At 44.4% G+C, this 27990-nt stretch overlaps 2 protein-coding genes across 2 annotated transcripts; one reads left to right on the forward strand and one right to left on the reverse strand.

Moving 5' to 3' along the window:
• Positions 1-19150, reverse strand: TAF15 (TATA-box binding protein associated factor 15). Its single transcript, XM_042830009.1, has 16 exons — positions 19053-19150; positions 15004-15040; positions 14204-14252; positions 13934-14024; positions 13738-13855; positions 11152-11435; positions 10208-10322; positions 5001-5035; positions 4348-4380; positions 3740-3849; positions 3102-3231; positions 2361-2450; positions 992-1076; positions 813-901; positions 594-696; positions 1-370 (listed from the first exon to the last, which is right to left on the reverse strand). Exons 1-16 carry the CDS (start codon positions 19060-19062, stop codon positions 331-333), a joined length of 1419 nt encoding a protein of 472 aa, XP_042685943.1. The 5' UTR covers positions 19063-19150; the 3' UTR covers positions 1-330.
• RHBDD2 (rhomboid domain containing 2) lies at positions 19061-27981 on the forward strand. The gene is made up of 5 exons (XM_042830402.1): positions 19061-19158; positions 19328-19446; positions 21349-21750; positions 22105-22255; positions 24324-27981. The coding sequence occupies exons 1-5, from the start codon at positions 19061-19063 to the stop codon at positions 24751-24753; spliced, it is 1200 nt and encodes a 399-aa protein (XP_042686336.1). The 3' UTR covers positions 24754-27981.
• The last annotated feature ends 9 nt before the right edge of the window (positions 27982-27990 follow it).

Here is a 27990-nt window from a genome sequence, read left to right on the forward strand (position 1 = left end):
TCTCACAAATAAAACAATCAGCATTTATTGTTGTATTACAAAACACTTTGTATTTTGGCAATATTTTACAATTTATCCTTTTCCTTCTTAGGGCCTGTTGAAGAGGTATGGAAGGGAAGAAAAGAGGAGAAAGTTGAAATTAGGATTAAATTTCCATGTCTCGCATAAAAAAAATCCTCCCAAACTGCCCCAGTCCCTCCCACCAAAATAAAAATCTAGTTTCACTCAGTTCAACTATCTGAAGAGGCCATGGGTGAAGCGGCAGGCAAAACTCTGGCAATTTCACTATCCAACGGGTCAAGAAGACGAACAAAACATTCACAGTGGTCTTCAGTATGGTCTGTTACGTTGATCGTTTCTGAAATCGTTCCTGAAAGGGAAAGAAAAAGTCACCAGGAATCTCTGAAATGCATCAAAATAGTCCTCTCAGTCAAGCAGCTCTACAGCTACTTCTGTGTCGTCTTCTGCTTATGGACACCTTTAACCAACAGTGCTCCCAAACACACCCAGTAGGCAAACTGACTTACTCACTTCTGAAGCTCTTATCTCTAGTTGGCATTGCACAACTAAGCAGGGGTAAAGAGACTGCTTACCTTCCTCCCATTTTACCCCCATAGCCTCCTCCTCGATCGCCACCTCTGCCACCACGCCCTCGATACCCCCTTTCTCCTCCATATCCACCTCTGCCACGGAAATCTGGAGGAAGATGCACAGCAACACATCCGTCAGGTCCTTCAGAAAGCTGAGCACGTCATGAACAGCTTTTACACCTTAAAGGAGAGGCAGCAGCTCGCAGGGATCTTTTTACACACCTCCTCCTGATGGACGTGAATCCTCCGGTCTGGGCTCACCACATTGGTTGCAGGAGTTCCTGCGAGCGAAGTTCATGTTACCACAGGACCTGGGAAGGACAAGGATTTCCCAGACTTAGCTGCTAAGAAACTCAGAGGGCTCACGTGAAACACCACTGCCCGATCAGAATGACACTTACGGGTTAGGACAAACCCAATCACCATTTTTGGGTTCCCCACTTCTACCCTGGAAGCCCCCACCTCTTCCATATCCACCTCGTGAACCTGTAGACAAAATTATAATCAGAATAAAGGAGGAATAGTGTTTAAGATTGATACATGAGAAGCATTTATTAAGGACTGCCACTGGCTTCAAAAATCAAGGGACAGACAGACCTTCCACGTGGAAGAAAGAGTAGGTAGGCAATCTCTGTACTGATATTAATCACTAGGAAAGGGACAGTAGGAACTGTGAAGGAAGAGCAGCAGGCAAACAACTGTACTCTCTAACATCCAGCCTTCAAGAATTACTTTTCTGATGCTGCATTTACTACCAGATACAAGATAACTGAAGATTTGAGCAAAACGGCAACAGAAACTGCAGCCACTACCAAATCTCAGCAGAGGTTAATGTATGTGCAGAGCTGAAGTACACATGCTTACATGGACAGATTTAGAACTTAGGGGAGATGGACAAAAAAGCAAGAGTAGTGTGTGGTGGCAAGAATTTGCCCCAACACATATTTATTATAAATTCTCTTTCAGCAATAAAAGGAAACCTGATCACCTTGAGTGGCCAATGGTAATTATATAAACCACTGTGTGCATTAATGAATTTCCATAAGAATGTAACAGTGTATGATTGTATCACCTATAGGGCCTGGCTCAGTCACAGAACAAAGTCCCTGTGTGGATTAATGCCAGGATCCATCTGACACAGCCACAGGGCCAACACAGCCACAGGGCCAACACAGCCACAGGGACAACACAGCTCGTGCTGCATCAAAAAGACCAAGAACTTTTTTCCCAACTGAGAATTTTTCATCAGGTTCAAAATTTAAGAATGCAAATTTGTTGGCAGCCACTGAACAAAACAGGCTTCTAGTCAAATGGCAATTTATGTCCAGTAGGCTACTGACAAAACTGTGTTATACAGAGAGCCAGGGAAATTAACATCTGTTTAATTAAAGCTTCTCTAAGTCAGCAGCAGATGAATAACTTCCCTTGCTTAATGCTATCTGGAAACATCAGAGTATCTGAAGACTTTGCAGTTAAAAGCCACATCTGTCTGTGTGGAACCTGCAGATCCTCAAAGTCATCATCACTTCTTTGTAAGGAATAGTGAGACACAATGGAGATTTTCCAGTTGAAAAGGAAAGCACAAGTTCTGTGCAGTGCATAAAAGCTTACAGGTCTCAGTTTTACTTAAGTTGGTTCAATACTTCTTACTTACCAAAGGCTCAAACGCTTTGAGAAATCACTGCTACAAAGTCAATTCTCTTCATAAATACTGGCAGTAAAAAGCACCTCACTACACAAAACAAAGGATTTTACAGATTTGAGTCCCACCTCGACGTCCACCACCTCCACCTCCTCTCATGAATTCAGGTCTTCTAGTTGCAAAAGAAACTTTGATAACATTGCCATTGAATTCTTTTCCTGTGTTAAAACAGAGAGAAAAATTAATAGAGCTCCAAACAACACAGCAGCAAGTTCAAGAGAACAGAAGTGATGTGCAAATGCAGGCTGACTAAAAAGCCTTTAAGAAGCAGGCAGCATGGAGTGAATGCCTTAGTTCAGAATGCTCTGTTCAAAATGTGAGATGACAAACTCTTTCCTAATAATTTTTATGTAAACCAAAAGATAAGGCTTTTGTACAATGCAAGAGCCAGTGCAAAAATGAAACACTGCCAAGTAAGGGAAGACATGACATTTTAAATACAAGGTCTCTGTTCTTCATGGATGCAAAATTTACCAGATAGCAAGCAGGGCTATATGGGCACCTAATATAGTTATATTTGCTTTACCCTCCGAAACAAAAGTAAAATCTTATTTTATCAGCAAAATAGTGTGCCATGACAGACCTCCACATACTACAATTCAAGTCCAGAAACTGAACTTTAAATCAGCATATTGCTGGGATCTGCTCTTTTCCACTGTTGAGCCCATGATTTAAAAACAATATGCACTGTAATTCTCCACAACATACGTGCAAAGCAGTTGGCACAACGTTGCCATCACCCTTGCCAAAACCTGAAAGTGCCACCCACAACACTAAGAACAAAAGAAGAGGTAATTAATCTCACGCACCATCAAACCAGTCAATGGCTGCTTTGGCAGAAGGAGGGTCATCAAAAGATACCGTCGCTTCTCCCTTTGGTTTGCCAGTATCCTTATCTGTGTACAGATTTATCATAGGCTTGCCAGTCTTTTTGTTGGTCTGGAAAGAAAGGTTGTGTACTTAGCAAAGGACAAATACTGGTAGAGTCAGAGCATAAGCTGTAGCAGAGAAGTGTCAGTAAAAAAACTGACAGCTGTCAGAGCTAGCTTGCAGAAAGGTGCTTGTGATGGAAAGACACTTAATGGCTGCTCTCCAGGAAGTGATGAGGGGCCTGGTTTTCACAAACACTGATGTTAAGAGCAGGAGGCCCTAATTCAGAACTGCAGAAGCAGAAGTAACAGCCATAGGAACACAGAAGCATACTTGCTGAAACATCAAGATGGTATAACAGATATGGAGTAGTGACAAGAGTTTAAAAAACTGAAAGAGACACAGAGCAACCTGAATGTCACCACCAAGCTGGCTGATTTTCAAATAAGCTGTCACTACCCAGACAGAACTATTATCTCTAACTTCTGGGGAGCCACAGCAAGCAGCTGCCTCAGACAACATCCATCACAACTGCACGTCCTCTTCCTCCCTACTAGAGATTTCTCACTTCACATACCTTTATAATGCCTATTTGTTTGAAGTAGTCTGCCACTTGATCTGTTGAAACATCCTCTCCAAGTCCTTGCACAAAGATGGTGTTGTTGTCAGAGTTGTCAGACTCTGAATCTATTAAAAATAAGCTACAGTTACCATACATCTTCATGGTAGCAACAAAAGAAATAAGTGAAGCTGAAGTCCACTCTTCCCAGTAGCAGACACTTATAGCCCAAGGATAACTTGTGTGAGACAGAAGATGAGAGCACAATACTGAGGTTAATGCCGCCAACTGCAGCAGTGCAGGCCCAGCTGTTTGCCATGCAGCCAGACATCACACCCTCCCAAGAAATGCATGTTTTAAATAATACAAATTTACAGCAGCAAGAGCAATCGCTCGGCTCAACCTGATTTATGCCTCATCTGCAAGTTCTTACTTGAGGCAACAAAAATCCACCCCAAAATTCACATGCTCTAAAGGAGAAGACGTTTCCCTCAATGAAGACAAGCTGCAGCTAAATCACCTTTGAGCCATGGGAACTGCAGCCACATCCATGTTTGCAGACATACTTTTTAAAAGCAATGACCTATGAGCAACAATCCACTCCCACCCACTGCTTGTTTTCTTACCAGCGTCTGATCTCTGCCCATAATCTCTCTGACCTACGAAAGAGGTTCAAAAAAAGAAGAAAAAAAAAATAAAAAAAGAGGAAGACTATTTTTAGCAAAACATTTTCAATAACTTTTTTTTTTTAATTATTATTTTTATTTTTAGAGACAAGAAAATATTTAAAGCATGTGTGCAATGCATCTAAGATCTAAAGCATTAACCAGAGGTTTAGAGGCCTTTACATTAAAACGTTCAACAGAAGGCGTCTGGATGTTACTGTGCTCTTTAACTTGCAGTGTGTGGCAGTTGCCACACTGATGCTATGCTGGTGTTAGCTTGCAAATGCTGGTTGTCAGATCACCAAGCACTTTACTGAGCTGTTTTTTCCCTTCTGGTACCTTTCTAGAAGTATTTGTAAGAAACAAAAATAATTTTAAAAAAATAATATAGAAAAATAAAAATCTAGCGAACATCACTGTCTCCACAAATTCTTTCATGCAATTTGACAAAGCAGAAATCTAGCTTACTGCTAAATGGTTGGCTATTAAAACTGACCAACACACCAGCCTCACCAAAACACTACAATGCTTCTACGAGACAGTAACAAGAGATTGGTGGCTTTTAGATTTATAAAGAATTTCCACTGAAACATTTTTGGATACTCGGCACTTACCACCATAATTTTTGAAGCCACCACGGTCACCACCACTGCAGAGGAAAAATTGAAGAAATGATTTCTTCCTTAAGTCTCTACGTGCTGAGCCCAAGGCTCCATCTACAGTTCATGAGAGTTACTGTCTAGCAGCTACAGCACCATCTCTACGTTCTGCTCTCTGACCATTCACGTTCAAAGACTTTTAACACATGAAAGTGAATCACCTTCCAGGGTGACGCACTGGAGAAGAGGAATCCTAAACAGTCATTTAAAAGTAGCCCACAGACACAGCTTTGTTTCAATCCTTCCTCCCATCCCACAAGCCAAAATGACTGCTGTTACAAACCGGGTTTTAAAACAGAACCGTTATTTTCATGAAGGTTAATGGGGTTTAATTGCAGATGTAATTGCTGCTTTGGAATAATTGGTACTTCAGTACTTTCCTATGAATAAGAAGAGCTAAAGGCGATTAACCTGTTGTTATGCATTTATATTTTTATATATATTTAAGGTCCCCTCCAGCCTAAGCTGTTTGATGATTCTGCACTGGGGGCAAACAGCAGTAGCAGCCATCCTCTGAGAAGGCTGAGCAGGGAGCTGCTGCACTGCTAGACCTTGGCACTACAGAGGGTGTGTGCATGTGAGCTTCAAAAGCAGAGCCTGGCAACTTTTCGTTCATCCATTCTGAAACCTGTGGCACAAAACGCAGACCACTTTAAAAGATGACACACAGCAATGTTCAAAGGTTAGAAGGGAGATCTGAAACTGAGTTTTTAAAATGTGTCCGTGCTTGTAGGAACTGGAGATGCAGGATCTTAATACTAATCCAACAATCTAAACCCATGCAGAAAATAAGTCCACGCCCAATACAGCCAACATCAGACATGAGGACTTCACTTGAGATGTCAGGGGAAAAATGTGTGCACTGTGATTCTGAGAAGTGATGGAGCTGGGTACACAAAAAGCACTGGAAGACACCTAGCTTTGTCATGCACTAACTCTGCACCTTGGGCTGAGTGTTAGGGCAATTCAGAACTTCCCAGTCACTGTTAACCGATGTCTGTTGAAATGTGCTTTTGCCCACATATGCTTCAGCCCATTATCTTCTGCTTAGTCCCACCTGCCTGACCCAACCCACACCCCCATCTGTTCAGTGGCAGATACCTTTGGTGACAGATGAATGCTTCCCCTCATTTTCCCCCATTTTTAAGTCCCCAGTTTAAAAAGCTGCAGTGTGTTACATGCCTGGGATTGGCAGGCAGAGCTACCCAAGGTGTTCAGGAGTTAAACATGGGAGCTGGCTGTGAGGAGTTACTTCCAGTCTCACATTTACCCCTCACTGAGACCATAAACCTCAGCCTCAGCAACTGAGCTAGCTCCCAAACTGACATCAGAGAACACGTGGAATATTTCATTTTAGCATTTCAGTCTATTGCTTCCTCAGCCTTGCACACAGACCAAAGAGATGTGTGGCCAGATGCAGTTTGAGGTGTGACCATCCTACATTAAGGGCACCAACAGGTTGCCCAGATTCAGCAATGCCACCAACATACATAACAAAATAAAAGAGACTGAGACTAAACTGCAAGCAGCCAGAAAGCACACATTACATCTGCACGGTGATCAAACTCACTGCTAGGAAAAACGCATTGTCCTCTCCTTCTGCACTGGGTCACATTTAGACACCGCCTGCTCGAGTGTGAATGAGGTTCCTCTGAGCACTGTTTGCTTCAGCTGGGAATCCCTTCACATTATAGGCTCAGTTACACGGAGAGCACAATGCCATGCAGACAAGAAATACACTCAAAACATGCTAAGATATTGGCAGAAGTGAAACTAAACTCAGGAACCCAATTTCAGCCCCCAGCACGCATCTGTGTCTCATCAACAGCGTGGGAGTTACACGTAAGAATGCGTTTTTCCATACACGAGGTAAATGCCTGCTGCACCCATGATGTCACTGACAGATGGCTTTTCTGCTGCCCATATTTACTGACTCTGCTCATGTTTCTCCGAATTCCACATAAAGCTAAGCTCAGGCATATACATTACAAGGCAAATATTAATCTGAACACAAACCACTCTGTTCCAAGAACCATCCGCATCACGTTGTAGTTCCTTGATGTCCCAACAAGCCAATTCCTACTCACACTAACTAGCACAGCAATTAAGTTGCGTAATTAACTTTTTGCTTATAGTGCAGCAACTTTCAATCTCAAAGAGAAAAAAAATCTGTGCTGAACAGAGTTCTACCCTGCACCTGTTTAATTCCACCAACACAGTGCATGAGCACAGGCAGAGCTTCTCCCATTCAGTGCAGAGTCTAAAAAAGAGGGGCAGTGTGGGTATGGCCACTCAACTGAGTGAAATTCTTCATTCTCAAGACCTGCTGTACCTGCTCTCTGGCCACAGGAGCTCAAAGATGAGCCTCTATTACTGCTACAGGTTAAAAAAAAGGCTCTGCTATTAGCCAAAATATCATTTATTGATTATCAGTAATGTAGCACTGTACAACTCTGTGCTGTACAGCTCTGCACAAGCACAAAAGAAAAATGAACTTTCTCTACAGTACATATTTGGATCATCCTAGTTTTCAGAATAATGATTCATACCTGAATGCTATCATCTATGTTTTAGAATACTTTATAAAGGACACTCGTGGAAATCAAAGCTCTCAGAATTTCCCAATGCTAATTTGGTTTTACCCCAAATACTCCAGAATTACCTTCTGCACTGCCAGACTGCTGCAGGATGCCCTGCATGCAGGTAACAGGCCATGGGGCCAGCAATAATCCTGCTAGAAAATAAGAGTGCAGTCGAAAACACTATTATCACTGTACAGGACAGCACTGTGTCAGCAAGGACACTGTGAGCAGGACGCCTTCATCACCCACCACCACGGAACAGATGAGGCAACGCAGCTGTAAGAACACCAAGCACTGGGCAGTGCTGACTGATGAACAACAAGCTGCAACGAGATCTCCCTGCTTTGCACTGCCAGGAAAGATGAAAGGGTTTTTTTTATTAACATCTAACCCAAAAGGGATTTATTTGCTACCATCTCAAATTAGTAACGATATGTTTTTCCTCACGGTGTCATGAAAAAGAACTAGATGCTGCTAAAACTCCTTTACACATTATTTTCTAATCATTATAGCCTGCATTATTACAGCAGTACAAATATGTCTGCAGACAAGATTGTTAGATTGGTATTTCCTGATGGCTGTGGAATTTAAGCATTAAAACGTGATCAAAGGAAAAACTTGAAGTATTACCCAGTTGTAGGAGATGGACGCGACGCTCCTACACAAGCTGCTTTTAGGTAAAATATAGAAACCCAAGGAAACAAAACCAAAAACTACCCTGACACCCCACATTTCAACAGGATTAAACATGGCTTCTTACCTGAACTTCTTTCCCCCCACTGATCATATGGCTTGCTATTTCATTTGACCTTTTATGCTTTTCCAACAAGCACGTGGCTTTGCTAAAACGTGTCAGAAGGAGAATCCCCAGCTATAATTAGGCAGAAAGACTGAGGGAGTATTTATGGCACTGCAGTTTCAGAAGAATCTTCACTGCAAAAGGCATTTCAGTCTGCATCACTGAACGGAAGCAGGCAGACTTCACAACACACATCCTAACGCCTTCCCACCTCAACACAATTTCCCCCTCCCTTCATTCTTTCCCCTTTTTGGGCTCTGAAATGCAGTGATGTATCATTATCCACATGGATTTTTCTTACAGTTTGGAAAACCATGGCATGGGGCTTCATCTTCACAGACATCCATTGCTCTTATCTCACAAAGACAGGAGTTTGTTTCAAAGTGATGAAGTGTACCAAACGAGTGTTTTTTGAAGCTCACATTCATTTCCCACACTGGAAAGGGCTCAAGTAATTATTTGATTTGATTTGATTTTAACCAGATTATATCAAAGGAGTATGAAAAGCCCTCATTTACATATAAGAGTAGGTTTTTAAAAAGTTCACTTTCAGCTATGGATGAACTCAGACATTATTTAGCTGGTTATGTTCATGTTATATAAAAACCCAGCACATTTTAATATTAAGAAACTACTACGATGTTCCTAGCTGTGTTACCATGACTGATTAGGAGAGGTCCATCTATATCAAAACAACCATAAAGTACAATCTGGGACCACCTCGGAATCAGGAAAACTTTAAATATGGCTTAAAAAGAGATACTTTAAAAAATAACCAAGTCTTACCACGTTGTTGAATTTCTTTCTTTGAACTTTATCAGCTCAAATGAACAGCAGTGCATTACTGAAGTTCTTTATCTGGAGTTTATGCAATAACCCAGAATTCTGCAGACTATTTAAGGGTAAGTGATGTTGGCAAGCAATGCTTCCAAGCTCACTGGAAGCCTCTCTATTCTTACTCTGCATCAGCAAGCATTCCAAATACCCCAACCATCAAGAAGGTACATAAAACACAGCCACTCGTGACTGTTCAGTAAGAAACAGCAATGCTATTTGGCCTAATTCAATGAGATCTAAAGCAAAGGTCCCAGTCTCTCAGACCCATGAATGAAATCATCCACAAGCACAAAATTAAGCATGTGCATATATTTTCTTGACAGAAACAGGGTCAAAGGCAATGGAAAGCTACCTTCTTTGTGGGTATTTAGAATTTACCTAAAGCAAATGGATTTAGACTGACAGCTAAACCAATAATAAAAACTATTTCAATGGAAGTTTAAAACTGAAAAAAAAAAAAAAGTTAAACTTATGATTAAAATTATATTTAGGAAGCTGAAAGATAATTAGCCAACTCTAATATAATGATTTGTCATCAAAGTCACAACACTTCCTTGCCAAAGGCTTAGCTAGCTTAGCTGTGAAATTTATAGAACTGTTTCAGACCTTGGCTGTTGATTTTCTCATTCAGCCAGGATTTTCACAGGTTTTAAGTATCTTATTTCAAGTGATGGGTTCTGACAGTTCTTTCAGTGCAGCTAATGTAAATAAGATGCAGCTATGTGTCATAACAATCAAACACTTCAGTCTCGATCTGTCTGAATGTGTAAACTTTACCCGAGCAAAATGCATCTCTTTGCAGTGCAGAAGGGATTTTAGAACCCAATTACCTTTCCCTTTTTGAAATCTGAAATCTATAGGGAAACGATAAAGAAATTTTAAAGCAGCTGAATAATAAGGCCAATGGGGGAAAGAACTGCAGGCACTGGAATGAGATCACTTACCTATATCCAGACATATGACCTCTTCCATCCATGTCATATCCCCCTCTACCTCCTCCCTGTGACCCGCCATATCCTCTATTATCTTCTCCATACCTGCTCTTTTCCCGACGATCATCTGAAGGAAACAAAACAGACAAAAGATGAGCAAACTGCAGTTCAAACTGGGGTGCTGTGAAAATTCCTGCTCTACATTTTCTTTCTCTTCAAGTCTGCTTTCCAGACACGAATGGCAACTCCTAAATATCCCGCTTCCATTATCTACTCCAGGAAATAGCAGAGCAAAGTTTGATTTTGCTCCTCTTATCTCCCTCAGCCTCCAGTGCTGTGTGGTATCTTGGAAAGTAAGCACTCTGTACTTCAATTTTAAAATAAACACTACATTTCTCTAACATTAATGACATATCATCTAAGATACACTTTTCATTCTCCTTCCCACACAGCCTTCTCATTTTGCAAAAGAAATCACAGAAGACAGAGCAAGGATAACGAGTGTGGGCCCTGCTGCTTGAGCCAAGATTATGCAGAAAATGGTCTGTCTCAAACTCCTCATTTCCATCTACCTCAAAATTTACAGACGCAGCATGAAGTTGGAATGCAAAGTACAAAAGTTCCTCATGACTCATCCAGTCTTTCATACAGGAAAAAGGTGCAAAACAGCTTGGAAGAAAATCCCATCCAGACCTCGTAGGACTCAGTGGTCCCAAACTCTGCAAGGCTGTCTCCCAGCAGGTACAACCACAACAATTTGAGGGCCCCAGTGTTTTTTCATTCCTGCGTAATGCACTGGAAGTCTTAACATGTAAAACATTCCCCCTTAATATCAACATGGAAGAAGAGCTTTAAGCATTCATCAAATCAACCGTCCGTGGAAGGAAATCCATCTATTTCACACTGCTTCCGTTCAATGTTACTAACCAATGCTTAATTCAATCTGTTAATTTTACCTTGGCTGTTGTGGCTATAGCTTCCCTTCTGAGACTGGTAGGATTGCTGAGAATGGCCATATGAGCTTTGGTGCTGGTTATAGCCTGACTTTTGGTCATATGAGCTCTGGTGGCCATAGCCCGACTGCTGGTCATATGAGCCCTGGTGGCCATAGCCCGACTGCTGGTCATATGAGCTTGACTGCTGGTCATAAGAGTCTTGGTTTTGTCCATAGCTTGACTGCTGGTCATAAGAACTTTGGTGCTGACCATAGTTTGACTTTTGTTCATAAGAGCCTCTTCCACTTAAAATAAACAGAATTTGTATTAATAGCTACACGTTCACAGAATAGAGAGCAAAGTAATTGAGGAAAATACATGACATTGCTGAAATTCCCTGGTCACAGTCACCTCCCAGTCATTACTGGCATACTGATATGAAAACACTGTGTGTCCCATCCAGTCTCTGCTGGGATATATCTGACTTTAAAGAAAACCGAGGCAGAAAAATGTACATTGCCATCACCTCCAAGACATCTTCAACTTCCTCCCAAAGAGTAATTATCAGCAGTGCTCCCCTTACATATCCCAAAATAAGGCTTGCTTTCTCCCCAGTAGCATGACAATAGCTGATACTTAACCCACGACCACTAAATGCCAAATCCATCTCTGTACAACACAGTGAGAAGATACTCCCTGCTCATGCTGTATTGTGCAGCTGATATTTCCAGCACACACAAAACCCCAAAGCTTTGCATTCACTGAACTGCATCCTCCCTATTTCTGGATGTTCTGCCATTTTGCCAAGCACTTCTCCAACTCTTGTGATGTCCTCAAACATTCCTGTAATCCTTCCCACTCAAATGTCATCTACCTATAGTACCTCACTGACTTTGATCAGAATCATCATCTCTTTGATATTATAACTGTCCCTACATTCTGAGCAGGAATCATCCATTACTCTTCTCCAACTCCAACTCCTCCATCGTTTAATCAGATCTATAACAACCACAATGAAACTTCACCTCTACCATATAACCCAAGGCTACTTACTAATTCACACAAGGTAGAAGCAAAAGCATTTCAAAAAAGTAGGTATGCAAGAGAACTATTGTTCCACTGGGGTTACCTGTCATAGCAAGAAATTACGTACATTTATGAGAAATAAACTGCATCCAGGAAACACTGACTGTTACTCATCCTTTTGTCTTCCCCCTAGGTACTTAGTTGTGGCTTAAATGCATTGTCTTTTGAGTAATTGAGATTAATCACTTTGTCACTCTTCTCTTCCTCATCACTTCTCACACCTTTTCAAAAGATGAGGCACTATATTTGCCACTCTGCAGTCCTTCTCAATCTTACTTACTCCCCAAAAAGCAAACAAACCAAATCCACAGGAAACAGAAACTTCTACAAGAAGTTTCCACTAGATTTTCAAAAACTCTGCCCATCAATCTCAAACTATCCCATCCAACTAAGTACTTCATTATGTCATCATCCACTCCAGAATTATCATCATTTTTAATATCCCAGTTTCTCCTTATTTGTTACAACCGTACACAGACAACCAAAACTGAACCATGTACCTGCCTTCCTTTCAGTGACACTCTGAGTGACAGCACCTGAAGTTCAGACAGCTTAAAACCTTACTTGTCTACATTAAGATGTTTTGCAATAATAACTACAAAAACAGAAACCAAGTACAGGTTTGCTGAAGCCTAAATAGTTTTACAAGCTTGCAAAACAAAGTCAGAATTCTTGGACTCTGAACACAAGAATGAGGCTTATTATGTACAGTGCATTTTTAATAGATAACATGACTCTCGTTAAAGACTGGCTGTAAGAAGTAACTGTGGAGTAAATGCACAGAGTTTGCAAATAAGACAATAAAGTATTTTAGCACCAAGCTGCTTTTCAAGTTCTTATGGGGTTGGGCTGAAAGAATTCTTTCAAAGTTGTATTATTAACCCTCCTGCAGCTGAGTACAACTACATCTAACAAATGACATACATTTATGACAGTGTGAAGCACTGAATCTATGACTGCAGAGTGCATACGGATATTTAAATTGAAGAGAATATAAAAGCATGTTTTGAGAATCCAATTTGGTTGGAAAAACAGATATCTCTTAAATGGTATTTCTGAATCCTTTCCTCTTCTTTCCAGCAAGAAAAGACATTCCAAGCCATAGAAGACATCTGCAAATCTAAGAACTGTAAGGTTACTGTAACTTTATGTAAAAAACAAACAAACAAACATGAATAGACAGATAACTGACCCAACTTTTTCTTAATCAAAACACTCTCTACCAAATCCATTATTTATTGAGGTCACTATCCAAAGACTTTCTACAATTTCTCTTCCCATATTCTGTGGCTTCAGGACAACTACACTCATCCTTCTTATCTGAAGAAATATGCTTTCCCTACTTCCTATTCTTTGAGGCATTGAAAAGGTCTTAAAACTGTGAATTATTAGATGTTTGTCATTTGTTTTCTTGGTTTTTTTATTTTAACAACTATAGCACAAAACTTGTTATGGTTCTAGTTAAGAATACACGACTACCAGACAGACTTTAAACAGGCAATGTAATCTCAGCTTTCTTACCCTCTAGATGACCCTTTCTGCTGCCCCTGGTTGCTGTAAGACTGCTGGTTGTATGAGCTCTGATTCTGATTATCATAACTGGACTCGTCATCATAGCCATGGGAATCTTGTCCGTAACCTTGAAATTGAGGAAGAAATCTTTTAGTAAATATTCACCTTTTAGTTACTGCCAATGAACGTGACAAGACACCCAAACCTGTTTGATTTTGTCCATAGCTCCCATGATAGTTTCCATAGCTCTGTCCGTAGGAGGAATTGTCTCCACTCTGCCCATAACCAGAATATCCCTGTAATTTGGAGCACACGTTTAAATGAAGCGTAAACCCCACAGCAGGGAAGCACAGCTTTCCTCTGCCAGACACAACTGCAAACACCAAGGACAGCTGAGATTCCTGCCCAGCCCAGACAGCACAACCCAGGAAGAATCTTTTTACACCAACTTAGAAACGCGTTTTTTTAAGCTTACCTGTGTTTGTCCATAACTTTGATTGCCCTGGTTGCCATAGGATGAATAGCTGCAAGAGAAAAAATGCAGTTAGAAAATATTTATAGCGCCGTCCATGTCGGCTGGAAAGCGTTTTGGGTGCTGTTGTGAAAATCCTCCAGTTGTAGGCATGTTAGAAACACGTCAATAAACGAATGGTTACCATGGTCAGATGGCAGAGCCATAAGAGCTTATTTTAATGTCTGCTCTGTTTCAAGTGTGAATTTAAAGCACATGGGCTCATTGCTGTTTGATGAACTACCAAGAAACTCAGATAAATGCAGTGTTATCCATGGATTTTACACTTTTGTTTTGCTGATTAAAGTACACCACGTACCCCAAACATACAGTTTTTAAATCATAAAACTATTAACAGTTTTCCCAGGTTTTTTTGCCTTTTAAAAAAATCCCTATTCTGGGAAAACCAAACAGTTCTATGGCCATCACCTGCGTGTCTATGAACTTTGATTAACATTTCAGGGAACAGCTTAAGGCAGTCTTATGAAAAACGTATCTCTATATTTGAGACATTTCAGATTACATCTCCTTATTGTCTTCCCTGGGTGAATATCAGCTTTTTGTCCTGTTTTTAAAGACTTCTTAATGAAGGCCCACGGCTCCATGGCTTCCTGCAACTGCAGGGTGCAGAACGTATCAACACTATGTAGTGTTGAAGCAAAGATTGCAGAATCTTGCTGGGAATCCCAAATGGCCTTTTATTTTGCATATTTATTTGCTAACAGGAAAAAAAAAAAGAAAAACAAGAAAAAAAAAATCCATACCTCTGCTGGCCTCCAGACTGACCGTAACTTCCAGAATCTAGAAAAGAAGGAAGTCATATTGAGAATTGCTAATGGGTGTCTTGTTCCTCTCGACCTGATATCAAAGGCAGAAGTCTGGGGAGAGGGAGGAAGGTGCAGTGAACAGGGGGGCCACTCTCCCAGTAGAACCAGGCAGCTCCTTCCTCATCCTCAGACAAGAGGCCAGGCACACACAAGCACAGCATGTGGAGGACACCTGGCTTCACTTTTGGAAGTGCCTGGTTCCATCTTCACCTTAACAGCCAGGACTGTACAACCCTTGCTAATGGCTATCGAGTGCAGTGCCATCATCAACGAACAGAAAGCAGCTGCTTAATTAATCCAGCAAAGCTAAGGAGGTCGGAGCTACTGAACCCCACTTTAAGGTACCACACAAAGCAAGGAGGTGAAACTTGGAGATGTAAATCAGGGATGAAGAAGCGCAATAGTTCCCTTATTGATGGCTCCAACCACGCGAGAACAAATCCATTATACAAGCTGCCCAGATAAGTTTAATGAAGATTATTTCCCAGTAATGGGAAACATCAGTTATCGTGGAAATCGACTCTTGAAGGACAATTACATTGGATGGGTATTTCAGAATACAACTTCAAGGAAAACAAACAAAACAAAAAAGGAAAATTACACCATCAACAGCATCACTGAAATTGTTTGACTTGTATTAAAGCAGAGCATCTAGTTTATAAAAGCTATGAGTGCTACAACAAGGCTTACTAACTCTAAGAAACCCTACTAAGCTGGAATTCAGTGCTTAAACAGGATGTTCTGTCTTCACATGAATTTAGCTTACCATGTTATATGTCTTGTTAATTGCAGAAAGATGGCTCTCCCTGGCTAAGAGGGAGGGGAAAGCCCTGTTCCTACAGGCACAAACACAGCACAGCATACCTTGCTCCATCAGCTTCAAACCTTTCCAACGCCACCCCAACTCCTGCCACTGCCACTTGACATTTCTATCTTCCACCTTGCACCAAACCCCAAACCCTGGTCTCCCTACAGCCTCAGCAGCACCGTCCCTCTGCGGAATGCCTTGCAATTCTTCTAAGTTACCCCAAGAACTTGTACAAACATCGCAGCACCGTGGTCTGAAACCAGCTAGCAGAATTTCTGCTTTCATCCCTGATTTCTGTTTTCTCCATCTGTTTCTATGTACATAACCTCTACTCCAAGAACTGACTAAAAAAAGCTGAAACTGAGAGTGAGTTACAGCGCAGAACAAATGCCATAAACTATAAACAAACAGCAAACACACAGCAAATCGCTCCAAATCTGCTCGTCACACCTCCCTCATCTGGCTATAAATCTGTTCCTGCCAGTACTTACACTTAAACTCAGGCACTCAGCCAAGACCAGGATGTCACCTCAGCTATTCAGACGCAACGCATCTCCACAAGGCACCAGAAAGCATCACACTGCAAGAGCAACGCTCAGCAGAACCTAACAAGAGCTGCAACATCTGATCTCACATCTCACAGTGTTTTCACCCAGATGTGACACATTCCCATCATTTTCCACTCCTACACAAATATTTTGTTGCTTTTTCGTAATAAAAAGCAAATGTTTATCGTTTTTAACAAGGCAAAGGTCACATCTTTTACATTATTTCCATTTGAATGATAACAAAGCTTACTGTTTAATAGGCTACAGCGCTTTAAAATGATTGCTTCGCTACAAGTTTGGCATATGGTTTGTCTTAGTTTCAGCTGGGATGGAACTGTTTTCTTCAGAGTTCCTACTATGATGCTATGTTTTGGTTTTAGGAGAAAAATGATGCTGATAACACACCAATGTTCATAGCTGCTGCTAAGCAGGGCTGTACAGAGCAACGGCCATTGGAAGCGAAGGGCCCAAAGAGCTGGGAGAAGGGGAAAAAATTGGGAGAGCTGACTGAAACTGGCCAAAGGTGTATTCCATCCCATGACATCAAGGAGAAGGAGTTTTGAAAGGGGTGGGAGCTCATCTCACTTGCTTCTGCTGATGGGGGACCAGCTGGGCACAACTGCTTGCGTATCACTTGTTATATACATTTAAATCTATTTGTCATAATTATCATCCTTTTCTTTATCTTAGTAAATAGCTTTATCTCAATCCACAAATTCTACTTTGCTGTTCTCCATTCTCTCCCCATCCCATGGGGAAAAGGGGGGAGTGAGCAAATGATCACATGGCGCTCAGTCACCTGTCAGGTGACACCACAACAACGTGAATTCTGTCAATTAAATAAAAGAATATCAATGGCTGTGACAGAAAGAATTCTTGGGCGAGGATGTAATTACCTATAAGCACAAGAACTACAATTGACCTCCATTTCTCCCTCAGAAACTTCCGCCAAGCCACAACAATTTGGGAAGAGACTAAAAGCAACCAGATAAGGAGCCTGTAAAATACGAACATCTCAAATCAGAGGAATTTCCTTTATTTATACATTTTTTCTCTGTGCTGCTTATCCCTTCTTGGACTGCTTAGTCTACAGCCTTCTGATTGATTTCCTTTGGTGGGCTCAGCAGGGATGTGAGTTTTTGGAAACAACAGAGTTAACTGTGGAAAGTCCTGGATGTGCAGTGACTTCTGAATGTAGAAACAGCTAATGGAAAAATTCCCTGTGAGTGAAGTGGGATGCAGCTTACAGTAGTGCTCTGGAGCCATATTCCTCTTAAAAAAGAATATGCAATGCATGCCTCAGAACTGAAGTTGTTCTATGAGGTGATTTCATATAAAGAAGCGGCAGCTTGCACAGCATCCTCAAGAGAAAAAGAATCTCACCACAGAGTAACGAGGAGACACGTCTGGTGCTTGGCTGGTTCCTACCTGAGGTCTGGAAGAAAGTGTGTTTAGTTCACTTCCAAACTTCATTCATTTGGCAGAAGAATCTGTGGTCTGATTTCACACCGCAGTACCTTTGAATGTGTTTTCTTCTCATTGCAAAGCTCTGCTCCTTGCACTAGGAGCCCTCTGGCACACCTTGCTTGGTTTTCTCTTACTCTGACATTCACATATTCACATTCCAGCAGACCACACTACAACAGGTCAACCCTGATAACTGAGGGCTAGGGGCATTCCTCACCTGTGCAGGAGAGACAGAAAGGAATGCTCCCTCGCCAGGGCTTCTGCTGCTGGGATCAAAATGGGACCTCACATCCAACAAGGTGAAGAAGTGGCACCACAGCCTGATGGCAGAAGCCCCAGGGAAAGCTAGGGGGCATGGGCAGCAATTATGGGGCACAAGCTGGGAGAGGGCAGGAAGGCACAGCCCATGCAGGTGGGGACGCAGCCCAAGGGGAGGGTTGCACCCCATGCTGCACGATGCTCAGAAGAGGTGGAGCAAATCCCATTCTGTGGAGCGCACAATCCAAAGAGGAGAGGGGGAGGAGAGGATATCCCACGGGTGGAAGGGCCAAGACCCAAAGGGAGAGGGAGTCACGTCCTATGCTGGAGGTGCATGATTCAAGGGGGGGGTTCACATTCCATGTTCAGAAGGGGCAAGATCCAAAACAAGAGAAATCACATCCCATGCCGGGGGTTCACAATCTGGGGTTATGGGGATCACATCCCATGCAGGGGGCGCACAATTGAGGGTTGGGGGATCACATCCCATGCTGGGGGTGCACGATACAAGGGGGATAGCTCACATCCCAGCGTGGAGGTGGGCTGTACAAACCAGAGCGGGGCCCCACACCGAGGGCAGACCCCCGCCCAGGAGGCGTGGTCGCACAGACCCCGCCTCCAAAGCAAAAAGGGGCGTGGCCCAACCTGCCCGCAACTGGGGTCTCTCGGGAGGGGGCGTGGCCTCCGCGGAGAGGGCGTGGCCTCGGCCGCCATTAGGGGGGCGTGGTCCCCTCCCCCTCCTCGCCGGCGGAGGCGCGCGCGGCGGGCGGTGCGTGCGGGGAGGGGGGGGCGGCGCCCCGTTCCCTGCCCCCGACGCGGCCTCCTCCCCCAGCGCCCGCCCGTGCCGCCTCAACGCGGGAAAAGCCGCCGTCCCCTCCCCGCGCCGCGCCCTCGGGAGCACCTACCCGACGCCATGGCCGCTGCCGGGCGTTGCGCTGCGGGACGGGAGCGAGCGGCGGGAGCGAGCAACGAAGTTAGCCGGGACCGAGCGCAGCGCCGGCCGCGCGCACAGTGAGGCACCCGCAGCTCGCGCAGACTGCGGGGCCCGGCAGCCAATCAGCGAGCGCGGCGCGTTCCATTCGCGCGGCGGTGCGGGGGGGGGAGCGGGGAGCGGGGAGCGGGGCGGGGGCGGTACCAACGTGTGGGGGGGTGCAGGGGGAGCCGCGCTGGGATCCGTGAGCGGCGGGGGGGAGCAGGGCGCGCTTGGACGGCACCACTTTGTGGCGGCGGGGGGAGACCGAGGGACTTTGGGAGCGGCCGGATCCCAGCCGAAGAGGCAGGGCTGTCGGTGTGTTTCAGGTAATAGGGTTTCCTAAAGGAAAGCCATATGGGCGGAGCGCACAGTGTTCTAGAAAGCCACGTGTTGATTCGGGGAGCAGCTTTCTGAGGGAAGAGATTGTGATCTGGGGGCTTATCAGGCAGGAGAGAAAATGAGGCTTCAGAAATGAGGTTTCATCAGGGATGAACAGAAATTAAAGCAATTTGATTGCAGCGAAATGGATTGATGGCTGAGTTGGGCTGTTTCTAAATCCCACTGTCGTGGCCTGAAGTTTCTGCAAAGCGAGTTGTGACTGGAATTATTAATTTAAAAAAAGAGTTGCTCTGTGTAGAGCCTTTGAATCTCCAGTTCCAAAGCAATTGAAGTATTTGTATTGTTGGATGCCTGAAGGCGTTCAAGAGCAGCTTGGATGGAGCCCTGGGCACCCTGGGCTAATAGCAGATCTGGCTCCGTGATGGTGGCCCTGCCTGTGGCAGGGGGTTGGAATTGATGATCCTTGGTATCCCTTCCAACCCAAGCCATCCTATCATTCTATGATCAGTGGAAAATGGCACTGAGACAATAAGTTACTGTTTTTATTGCCTAGTGGGAGGTCGGGGGTTCCTGACAGCTCACAGCAGGCTCAGAGGGAAAGCTCCTGCACTGTGCTCTTTCTTTGCTCCCCCCAAAATGCTGGAGTTGGGAAAAGAGATTGGCCCTTGGTCCCTGAGCATTCCCCTCATCCGACAGCTCCCAACAGTATGAAACTTTATGAGATGGCAATGTCCCCTGCCGACCAAAATAGAAAAATAAAAAAAAAAAAGTATGAAAGGTTAAAAAAAAAAAAAGACAGTCGCCATGGTAACGGGGTACCGCAGCGGCTCGCGTCGCCATGGCAGCGGAGAAGGCCTTCCGGCGGCGACCGGAAGTAGGGCGGCACGCGGCAGCATGGCGGCGGGGTGCGGCCGCCCTCTGGCTGGCGGCGCTCTCACGTTGTTGCTGTCGCTTGGCGCCTCCGGGCCCAGCCTGCTGCGGGGTTCCCTCGCCGCCCACCCCGGTGCCTTGCGGCCCGCCGCCCTGCGAGCCGGGGAAGGTGAGCGGTGCCTACGCCCAGCCCGTGTGCCCTTCCTCCGCGGTGCCTTTTGCCGTGCCGTGCCGCCGGGCCCTCACAGCACCCCAGGGCACCTCTCCAGTTCCCTGTGCTTCCCTATGTCTGTGGGCGTAGTGCATAGTGGGGGCACGCTGCTAAGAGCTTGGCTGGTTGCTCTCTTCTCACCCTGTGCTATTTCCTGAAGGAGCTGATCATTAATTCCTCATCTTGCTGCAGTGTTCAAGCGGTGTGGTGTGCTGAATTGATGGTGAAATCACTGCCTGTCTGGGGCTGTCAGGTTATGCTAAATGATGCTCTCTCCTGTATTTATCCTGTAGTTGGAAGGAGGGCTTTGGGAGCTTCTTGGCATGCCCAGAACTGCTAACCAGAGGGCCTCAGGGTGTTGCTACTAGCTGATAATCTCCAAATGTTTTTACTTATGAGAGAAATCTCTCAGCTGGCTGTTTAAGAAGTATTTTCTTATTTTTACTGCAGTAGCTAAAGCAAGAGAGCAAAGTCAGAGTTAAACTGTAGCAGTCATTTTTATGCCTTCTGCCTTCTAACGAGGCTGATATTTACTATAGAAGCTATTGCTTTTTTCCAGGCACCATCCCAGCAAGCAGCAAGTCAGTCCATCTGCCTACAGTACCCAAGATAGCTCTTGTTTTAGCCGTCTTTGATTCCTTACTCGTAGTTTTAAAGGCCTCAAGTTCCCTCTCTTCTGCAACAGGATAGATTAAAAAAAAGGTTGATTAATCTTGTAATCTGTCTCCCTCTGCTTAAACTTGTAATTGTAGCGGGTTAGGACAAATTCATTGCTGTCTCTGCCTTTCTGACACACTGGCATGCTCAGTTCACAGGCTGGTTACCTACATCTTTGTCTATGAAGACCTGATATCCTTGACCTGTGGTGCCATTGTCATCTGGTATTTTGCTGGCAGCTTTGAGAAGAACGTTGGCACTGTGAAGCACTGCTTCCTCACCATTGTGTTTGCCATCCTGACCGGCCTCCTGTACCTCTTACTTGAAACTGTTGTCTCGAGGGTGTCAGAAGTGGAAGATGCCAAAGGATTCATGCCTTTAGCTTTTGCTACACTGAGTGTCTCCACCACCCGCTCGCGAATGAAGCGGGCTCTCTTCTTTGGATTTAGAGTTCCAGTGATGCTGGTGCCGTGGTTTCTGCTCTTTGTGGTGTGGTTTATCCCCCACTCTTCTCTCCTGAGCAACCTGTGTGGGCTCCTAGTTGGGAAAGCCTGTATCCTTTCTGAACATGAACAGCCCTAAATCAGTGTAAGATTGTTGCTTCATGAAGAGAGAGGGTGGTGCAGTTCTTGTGGTCAAGATGCATCGACTTTATGATATTTCCTGGGCTCTTTTTCTCATCACACCCAGTTCTGCATTTCTTTCTCATCCCATGCTTCTGCTGTGGCTTTAAGGTATGCAGAGAAGATGGAGATGAGAAGGCTGATGGTCTGAAAGGGCGACACTAACTAGAACCGGATGAATTCTCCAGGGAAACTAGTTTGTGGCGTGGAAGAGATGGTGTGTTGCAGTGCAAGAAATGAGAGCATTTTGTCAGTGATCCTCCTTAACGTGCTGCTGACTTCAGATGGTCTTGGCTACTGTTTCTGCTTGGATATTTCAGAGTCCGTGGCCTCTAAGCTGGATCAGAGGTTTCCTTTCAGTGTGCTAAAGAGAATACCAGGGCTAAAATACATCCCGGGGTCCTCAGCTGAGAGAAGAGCCACTGAGAGCAGCAAGTAAGTACTGGAGCTCCTATGAAATATCTTGTGGGAGATTTTTGAGGCATGAGGAGGCATTAAATCACCTTTAAAATCTTTATTGTGCTGGTCATGTTCCCATATGGGATGTTAAGAGCAGGAATGTGGGACGTCGGTGTTGCCGTGGTATTGCTGTGATACATCATCACACATGAACTCAGTTTGCTCTTTCACTGGAAACTGAGTTGAGGTGAAACTCATTTGCTGCAAGGCTGCTGTGTACACATGTTAAATGTATTGCAGCTCCACTGACATGAAAGCTACGTTGTGTAGTTCTGTCGTAACAGGAATTCTGGTGCTTGTTTCTGGCTGAACTGCTCTCTGGGATGTGGTCTTTGTCAGTCTTTGCACAGCTTCACCTCCCAGGAACGTTGGGATGTTTGTCATATCCAAACCTGTGTAGGAGCAGCACATTATAAATTGAAGATATCACACAGGAGACCTTTCAATGCATGTTTTCTGTATTGGGGCAAAGTTGATTTAATGAAAAGGAACCATGGCACTGGAGTTGACATTCAGGAATGATTATGCCACAAGCAATGAGAACTCATGCAAACTCTAAAACAACTCAGAAGTTGAGGTCAAATTTTTCCCTACCCTGAGATGTCATTTCAGTTTCACAGAGACAGCGATGGTTTTCTGCTACAGGTTAAGCTGCATGTTTTATTGAAGCCATCAGCTTATTGTAAAGCATTCTTTGAACTGGAAGCATTTCCAGGTGTTTACATTTCCCCTCACCTGAGGGGAAACCATGAAACAAAACCTTGCTGGTAGGAAGAATGTGCCCAGATGCAACCAAACTCTGCAGGAGTGCTTGCAGGGGAAGCCAGGCAAATCTGGGAACATGTTGACTCTCCCTGTTTTAGTACTGCTTTAGGGAGGAGGGAATTTCTCACCATATGCTGAGCCTGTGTCTACCTCAGCCTAAAGCTTCTGCTGCTGTGCACAGCTCTGCCTTAACTTGCTTTCTTTAGGTGAGATGACACAGACTGTTCTGGCTCAAAGGTATTTGCATAAACGTTTGATTATCAAGCAGGGTGTGGGAAGGTGTTTCTTGGATGTTTCCATTTCTGCAGCTGAATCTGTATGTCTTTGTGTCTGAAGCACAAGTTCTATACTTGTTTCTGGGGCTTAATTACTATTTTGATTCTTATACCTAAATATGAGCTCTATATGTGTGTAGGTTTGGTTTTCTTCTTTTTTTTTTGTTTGTTTGTTTGGTTTTGGTTTTTTGTTTTTTTTTTTAATTAATAAGACTTCAGACACCAACTTCCCATCAGGCAGGAGGCATTTCTGGGAGGTTTGCTCTTTTCCATCAGGCTTATGGCCACAAATGAGGTACAGGGGAAATAAACTCAAGTCCCCAAACCCCAGCATGAGCCAGTTTCTCATTTTTCCTGGTACTCCCGTGATCTTTGTGAATATTGTCTTGATTCTCTGCACTCATTTAGTGATGTACATGGGCTGAGCAGTGCTCTGGAAGTTACCAAGACTTTGGCTTCTGGGTGAGGTTTTCACTTGGTGTGTTTTGGTGGGATGAGACATGCCTTCTGCTGGCAAGGGCTGTTTATGGACCTTGCTTCTGAATGATTCATTTTATTTGCAACTCTCTCTCCTCCTTCTCTTTTGCCCTCTACCCTGAGCTGCTACTTCTACTAAAGGCCTTCTTGATAACTAACACTTGGCAGCTGTGACTTCTCCTGATTAATAACTTAGGTTCAATGGAAGGCAGAGAGGATGTCTGTGGAAATTGTAAAAGCGTTCTGTGGTTTGACTGGCAAGTTTCTCGCATGAAGAGACTCCAGGCTAAAACCCTCCTCGTTCCGTGGGTGTAGAATTAGAGTGGGTCTGGTGTAAGCATATCTGTCCTGGGTAATTAGTAAACCTATTTTTACTCAAATGCTACTTGTAATAGAGAATCTCTGATGAATTGCTGTGACCTTTCTGAGCACCGGTCAGGAGGAAATCAACACCCAGGGCACTTCCAGCACTAATTAGGCAGTGACAGTTTTGAACACAGTATAGCCTTCTGTTTTCTTCTGTCCAGGATTACCCCGCTGCCTGGCACATATCCCACTCAAAGCTACTACTGCTCTTCACCTTCGACTCTTCCAGCCTCCCCGATGCAGCACCCTGGTGTTCAGAGCCAGGGATTTCAGGACAGCTGCACGCCAGGATTTGGCCATGCTTTGGGACACGTGGGACCTCAGCACAGCTATGCAAGATGCAGCCTTGTTTCTTCCCCCTACCAAGCCAGAGGTGCCTCTGCTGAGGGCTACAATCAGTCCCACACTGGATCCTCGCCTGGACAGTGCTGCCAGACAAGCAAGTTCTCTGTGCCACAGCGCGTGTGTCTGACTGGTCCCCAGTCACCTGTTGGCCTGGACCTCCTGGCTGGGGCTCAGCAAGCATCAGGGGATCCAGCAGCCTCAGCAGCTCCTGTTCCAGCTGAATTTTCCAAAGTTCAGGTGTACTGATCCTCCAGAAAGCAGCAGGACTTGCAGCAGCAGGGAAGACGATGTGATGCTCACGGAGCAGCAATTGCTGGCACTGTTGCTGTCTCTGAGGTGACTACCTAAATGGATTACTTTAATTCTATTTCCTTTTAATTTTGATACTACTTTTAGCATTGTGGAGGGAAGGAGACTGGATTGCCTCTCCACATTTCTAATTCTAGTGAATACCTTTCTCATTGTAGTGTTTAGCAGCCTTCTTCCTCCACACAATACCTACAGTTTCAGAGCCTCTGTCCTCCAGTTCAAGGTAAGATGGAAGCTAATAGTCAAAACACTGGACTAATCTGGGATTGAGCCATGCTGCAGAGATAAGGATACATCCCGTCTACATCAAGGCTCTTAGCTTCCTATCTTGTTTACATGTGTGATGTAGTTAGGGCACAGAAGAAGGTGGAAGCATGGAAGCCTTAGTTTATAAGTTAACATCTGAGTGAAGAAGTCTTTCAGTAGTGATTTCTCCACTGAGGGTACGCATTGAAGGGGGCTTATTTAGGCAGGGCTGGGACAAGGAGAACAGAATGAAGAGCACCTTTTTCTGTCCCCCAAAACCCTCAAAAAACATCTCTTAAATACTGAAGTGCAGTCTGTGCACTCAACAACACACTGTTATTTCTGATAGCTCCGCACTAGCTCAGCCTTCATAGCACTAATAATCATTTGAGTTGGAAGGGATCCTTAAAGATCATGCAGTCCAATTCTCCTGCAATGAACAGGGTCATATACAGGTAGGTCACCCCTGCACTTGTCAACAAGGCAGCCTTGAATGCATAAGAAGCAGTGGAAGAGTCTTTAGTAAGGGATTGTGGCCATTTGTGCAGCAAATATGCATAAAGCTGAGAGGGACTTTAAAACTGGGTTATAAGAATTACCTGGAACGTAGCTTTCCCATTGGGGATGTTCACATTTTTATCTTTTGTTGTGTCACCCACCAATATTGGCAAAATCACTCTGGGTTTTCTTTAGAGGTGGTGGAAATGTATATGGGAAAGAGGAGTTTTCAGCATGGGATTCAGAGCAGAGTGTACCTTTTGGTGGCTGTGGTAGTAGCACAAGTGTTTATTTTAGGTGGTAGCACTTGGAGAGCCAGAGCTTTATTTCCCACTTTGTGGTGGCTTTACTGTGCCATGTCTAGGAGGAATCTCCTGTTTCTGTGATTGTGAATCAAGCAGGATCTCAGCTACTGCAGTTGATTCATTACTTAAAGTTTTCTTCCCTTCCTCCCCCGCCCCCCCCCCCCCAAAAAAAAAAAAGTTATGTGTAACACAGAGAGACATTTCTGCCCTTGGAAATGTTTTGAACATACCTAGCCTGTCCCCTACAATAGCCACAGGGCTCTTCCTGTGTATCAGGGAACCAGGGTTGGAAACAGCATTGCTGATGCATGAGCCAAAGCATGTGCATGCCTCTCTTTCACCTTTCCCCCTCTTCAGTGTCTGAAGAAGCCACGTGTTGCTGTACAGCCACTTCTCCAGCAGCTCTTCTGGGAAAACTGCCACAGGTATGTGTGGCTTCACAGGGACTTGCTTTGGGGGAAGGCCAAGGAGAAGGGAGAGGGCTTGAACCTCAGATTCACGACAGTAAGAAGCTGCTTGAAAAGACAGAGGTGGGGCAGAGGCTTTCAGAAGGAAGATGCAATAATTTGGGAACAGGCTTGTGGTGGGATGCCTGGAGTTGGTGACCAGCTCCATCCCACTCCTGATTGTTTCACCCCTCCCTGGGTCGACAAATGGACTTGGTTTCACAGTCTCATTTTTCCTGAGCTGCTAACAAGAATTTCATTGTTAAGTTTTGTGTGCAGCACAAACAGGATGAGGCTCTTGTTTGGAAGTTAAAAGGATGTTTTCAATACCAGGAAAGGACTGCTAGAGATAATCATTGAAATGTTGATGTTCCACTCTGGTGCCTTGATTTTCCTCCTCGTGAGATCTACATAAGATGAGATCTTGTGAATTTTATCACTGTGCAGAAAATACACTAGAGTGATATGAGGGCTGTTTGCAATGGTAAATGTTGTGTATAATCAAACTGAAAGCTTGAAATACAATCTAGAAGACAAACTGCCACATGTCCTGGTTTGCTGTCAAGTGGGGAGAGCCTCTGGATGGTAGTCTGAGTCCCATGGGGACAGCTGGGTGCAGTCTGCATGATAGGCTGGGGGCAGAGGACACACGTTGGAGAAGAGTAGCACTGCACATTGGAAAATGCTTGCGGGTGTGGAAGCTGGTTATTTTTATTTGCTGACTTTTAACAGTTGATCTGTTTCAACTCTTACCAGTTGCAGAACCATCAAAAGGATGGCATGGCTTCCAGTGAGTAGTTTCATGGCATGCATTAAGTGGTAAGAAGTAAATGTTGGCTTCTGAGAGTCACTGCTTTGTCACTGCAAGCAGCAAGAACAGCCCTGACTGATAGGTGAGGGGAGAAGGCAGAGGGTCTCCTTACAGGAATGAAGGTGGGCTCCTGCCCATGCAGGAGGCAGCAGGGACCAGCCCTTAACCCCTCTGTGCTGGGTGCAGGTGCCCACTGCAGCTCTGTGGGAGGGACATCCTAGAAGAATGGGGGCAAAACCATGATTTGAGTTTTTTTTCCTTCTGGCTCCAGCTCTGCTGTCAGCTTCCTGAAGATCTTGGCATGTCACTTGGTCTCTGATCACTGCAACTACCACTGTGACCCTGGGGCTGCTCTGAGTCCAACTGTGCAACTGCCCTGTGCCCACATGGCACTTGAAATGTTCAGTGGCCTTCAGACAGACATTTTGAATGACACGGATGATTTCTAACAGTCTGTTCCCTGCCTTTCCTGAGGGCAGTTGTGACAGTTAAACATTGTTGTATAAATCAGAGGAGGACCTGCTGCTTTTCCAGCAGTGGAGTTCAACCAAGCCCCAGTTCCTTAGGGCTGGCAGTGGGTTCAAAGGGGAATGGAGAGAGGGACAGGATGGGATGTGCAATTGTGGCTGAAGGCTGAAAGAAGGAATTGAAACTCGGGAGAGGGACGCAGAAATCATCTGTTCATCCGGCCTTGGCATGTATCTGAGCTCACAGCAATGCTATGGATCACAAATTGCAGTACCAGCTCCCTTCCTTGGAGGGGAGATAAAGAATTGAAGTTATTCTTAAAAAAGAAAGGGGAGAAAAAATAGTGACAAAAAAAAAAAATCAATAAAACTACAGGCTGTCCTAGAGAACATACTGTCTC

The sequence above is a fragment of the Centrocercus urophasianus genome, unplaced genomic scaffold (genome assembly GCF_019232065.1).
Source record: "Centrocercus urophasianus isolate 14NV4802_14NV808 unplaced genomic scaffold, USGS_Curo_1.0 seq_33, whole genome shotgun sequence".
Lineage (NCBI taxonomy): Eukaryota > Metazoa > Chordata > Aves > Galliformes > Phasianidae > Centrocercus > Centrocercus urophasianus.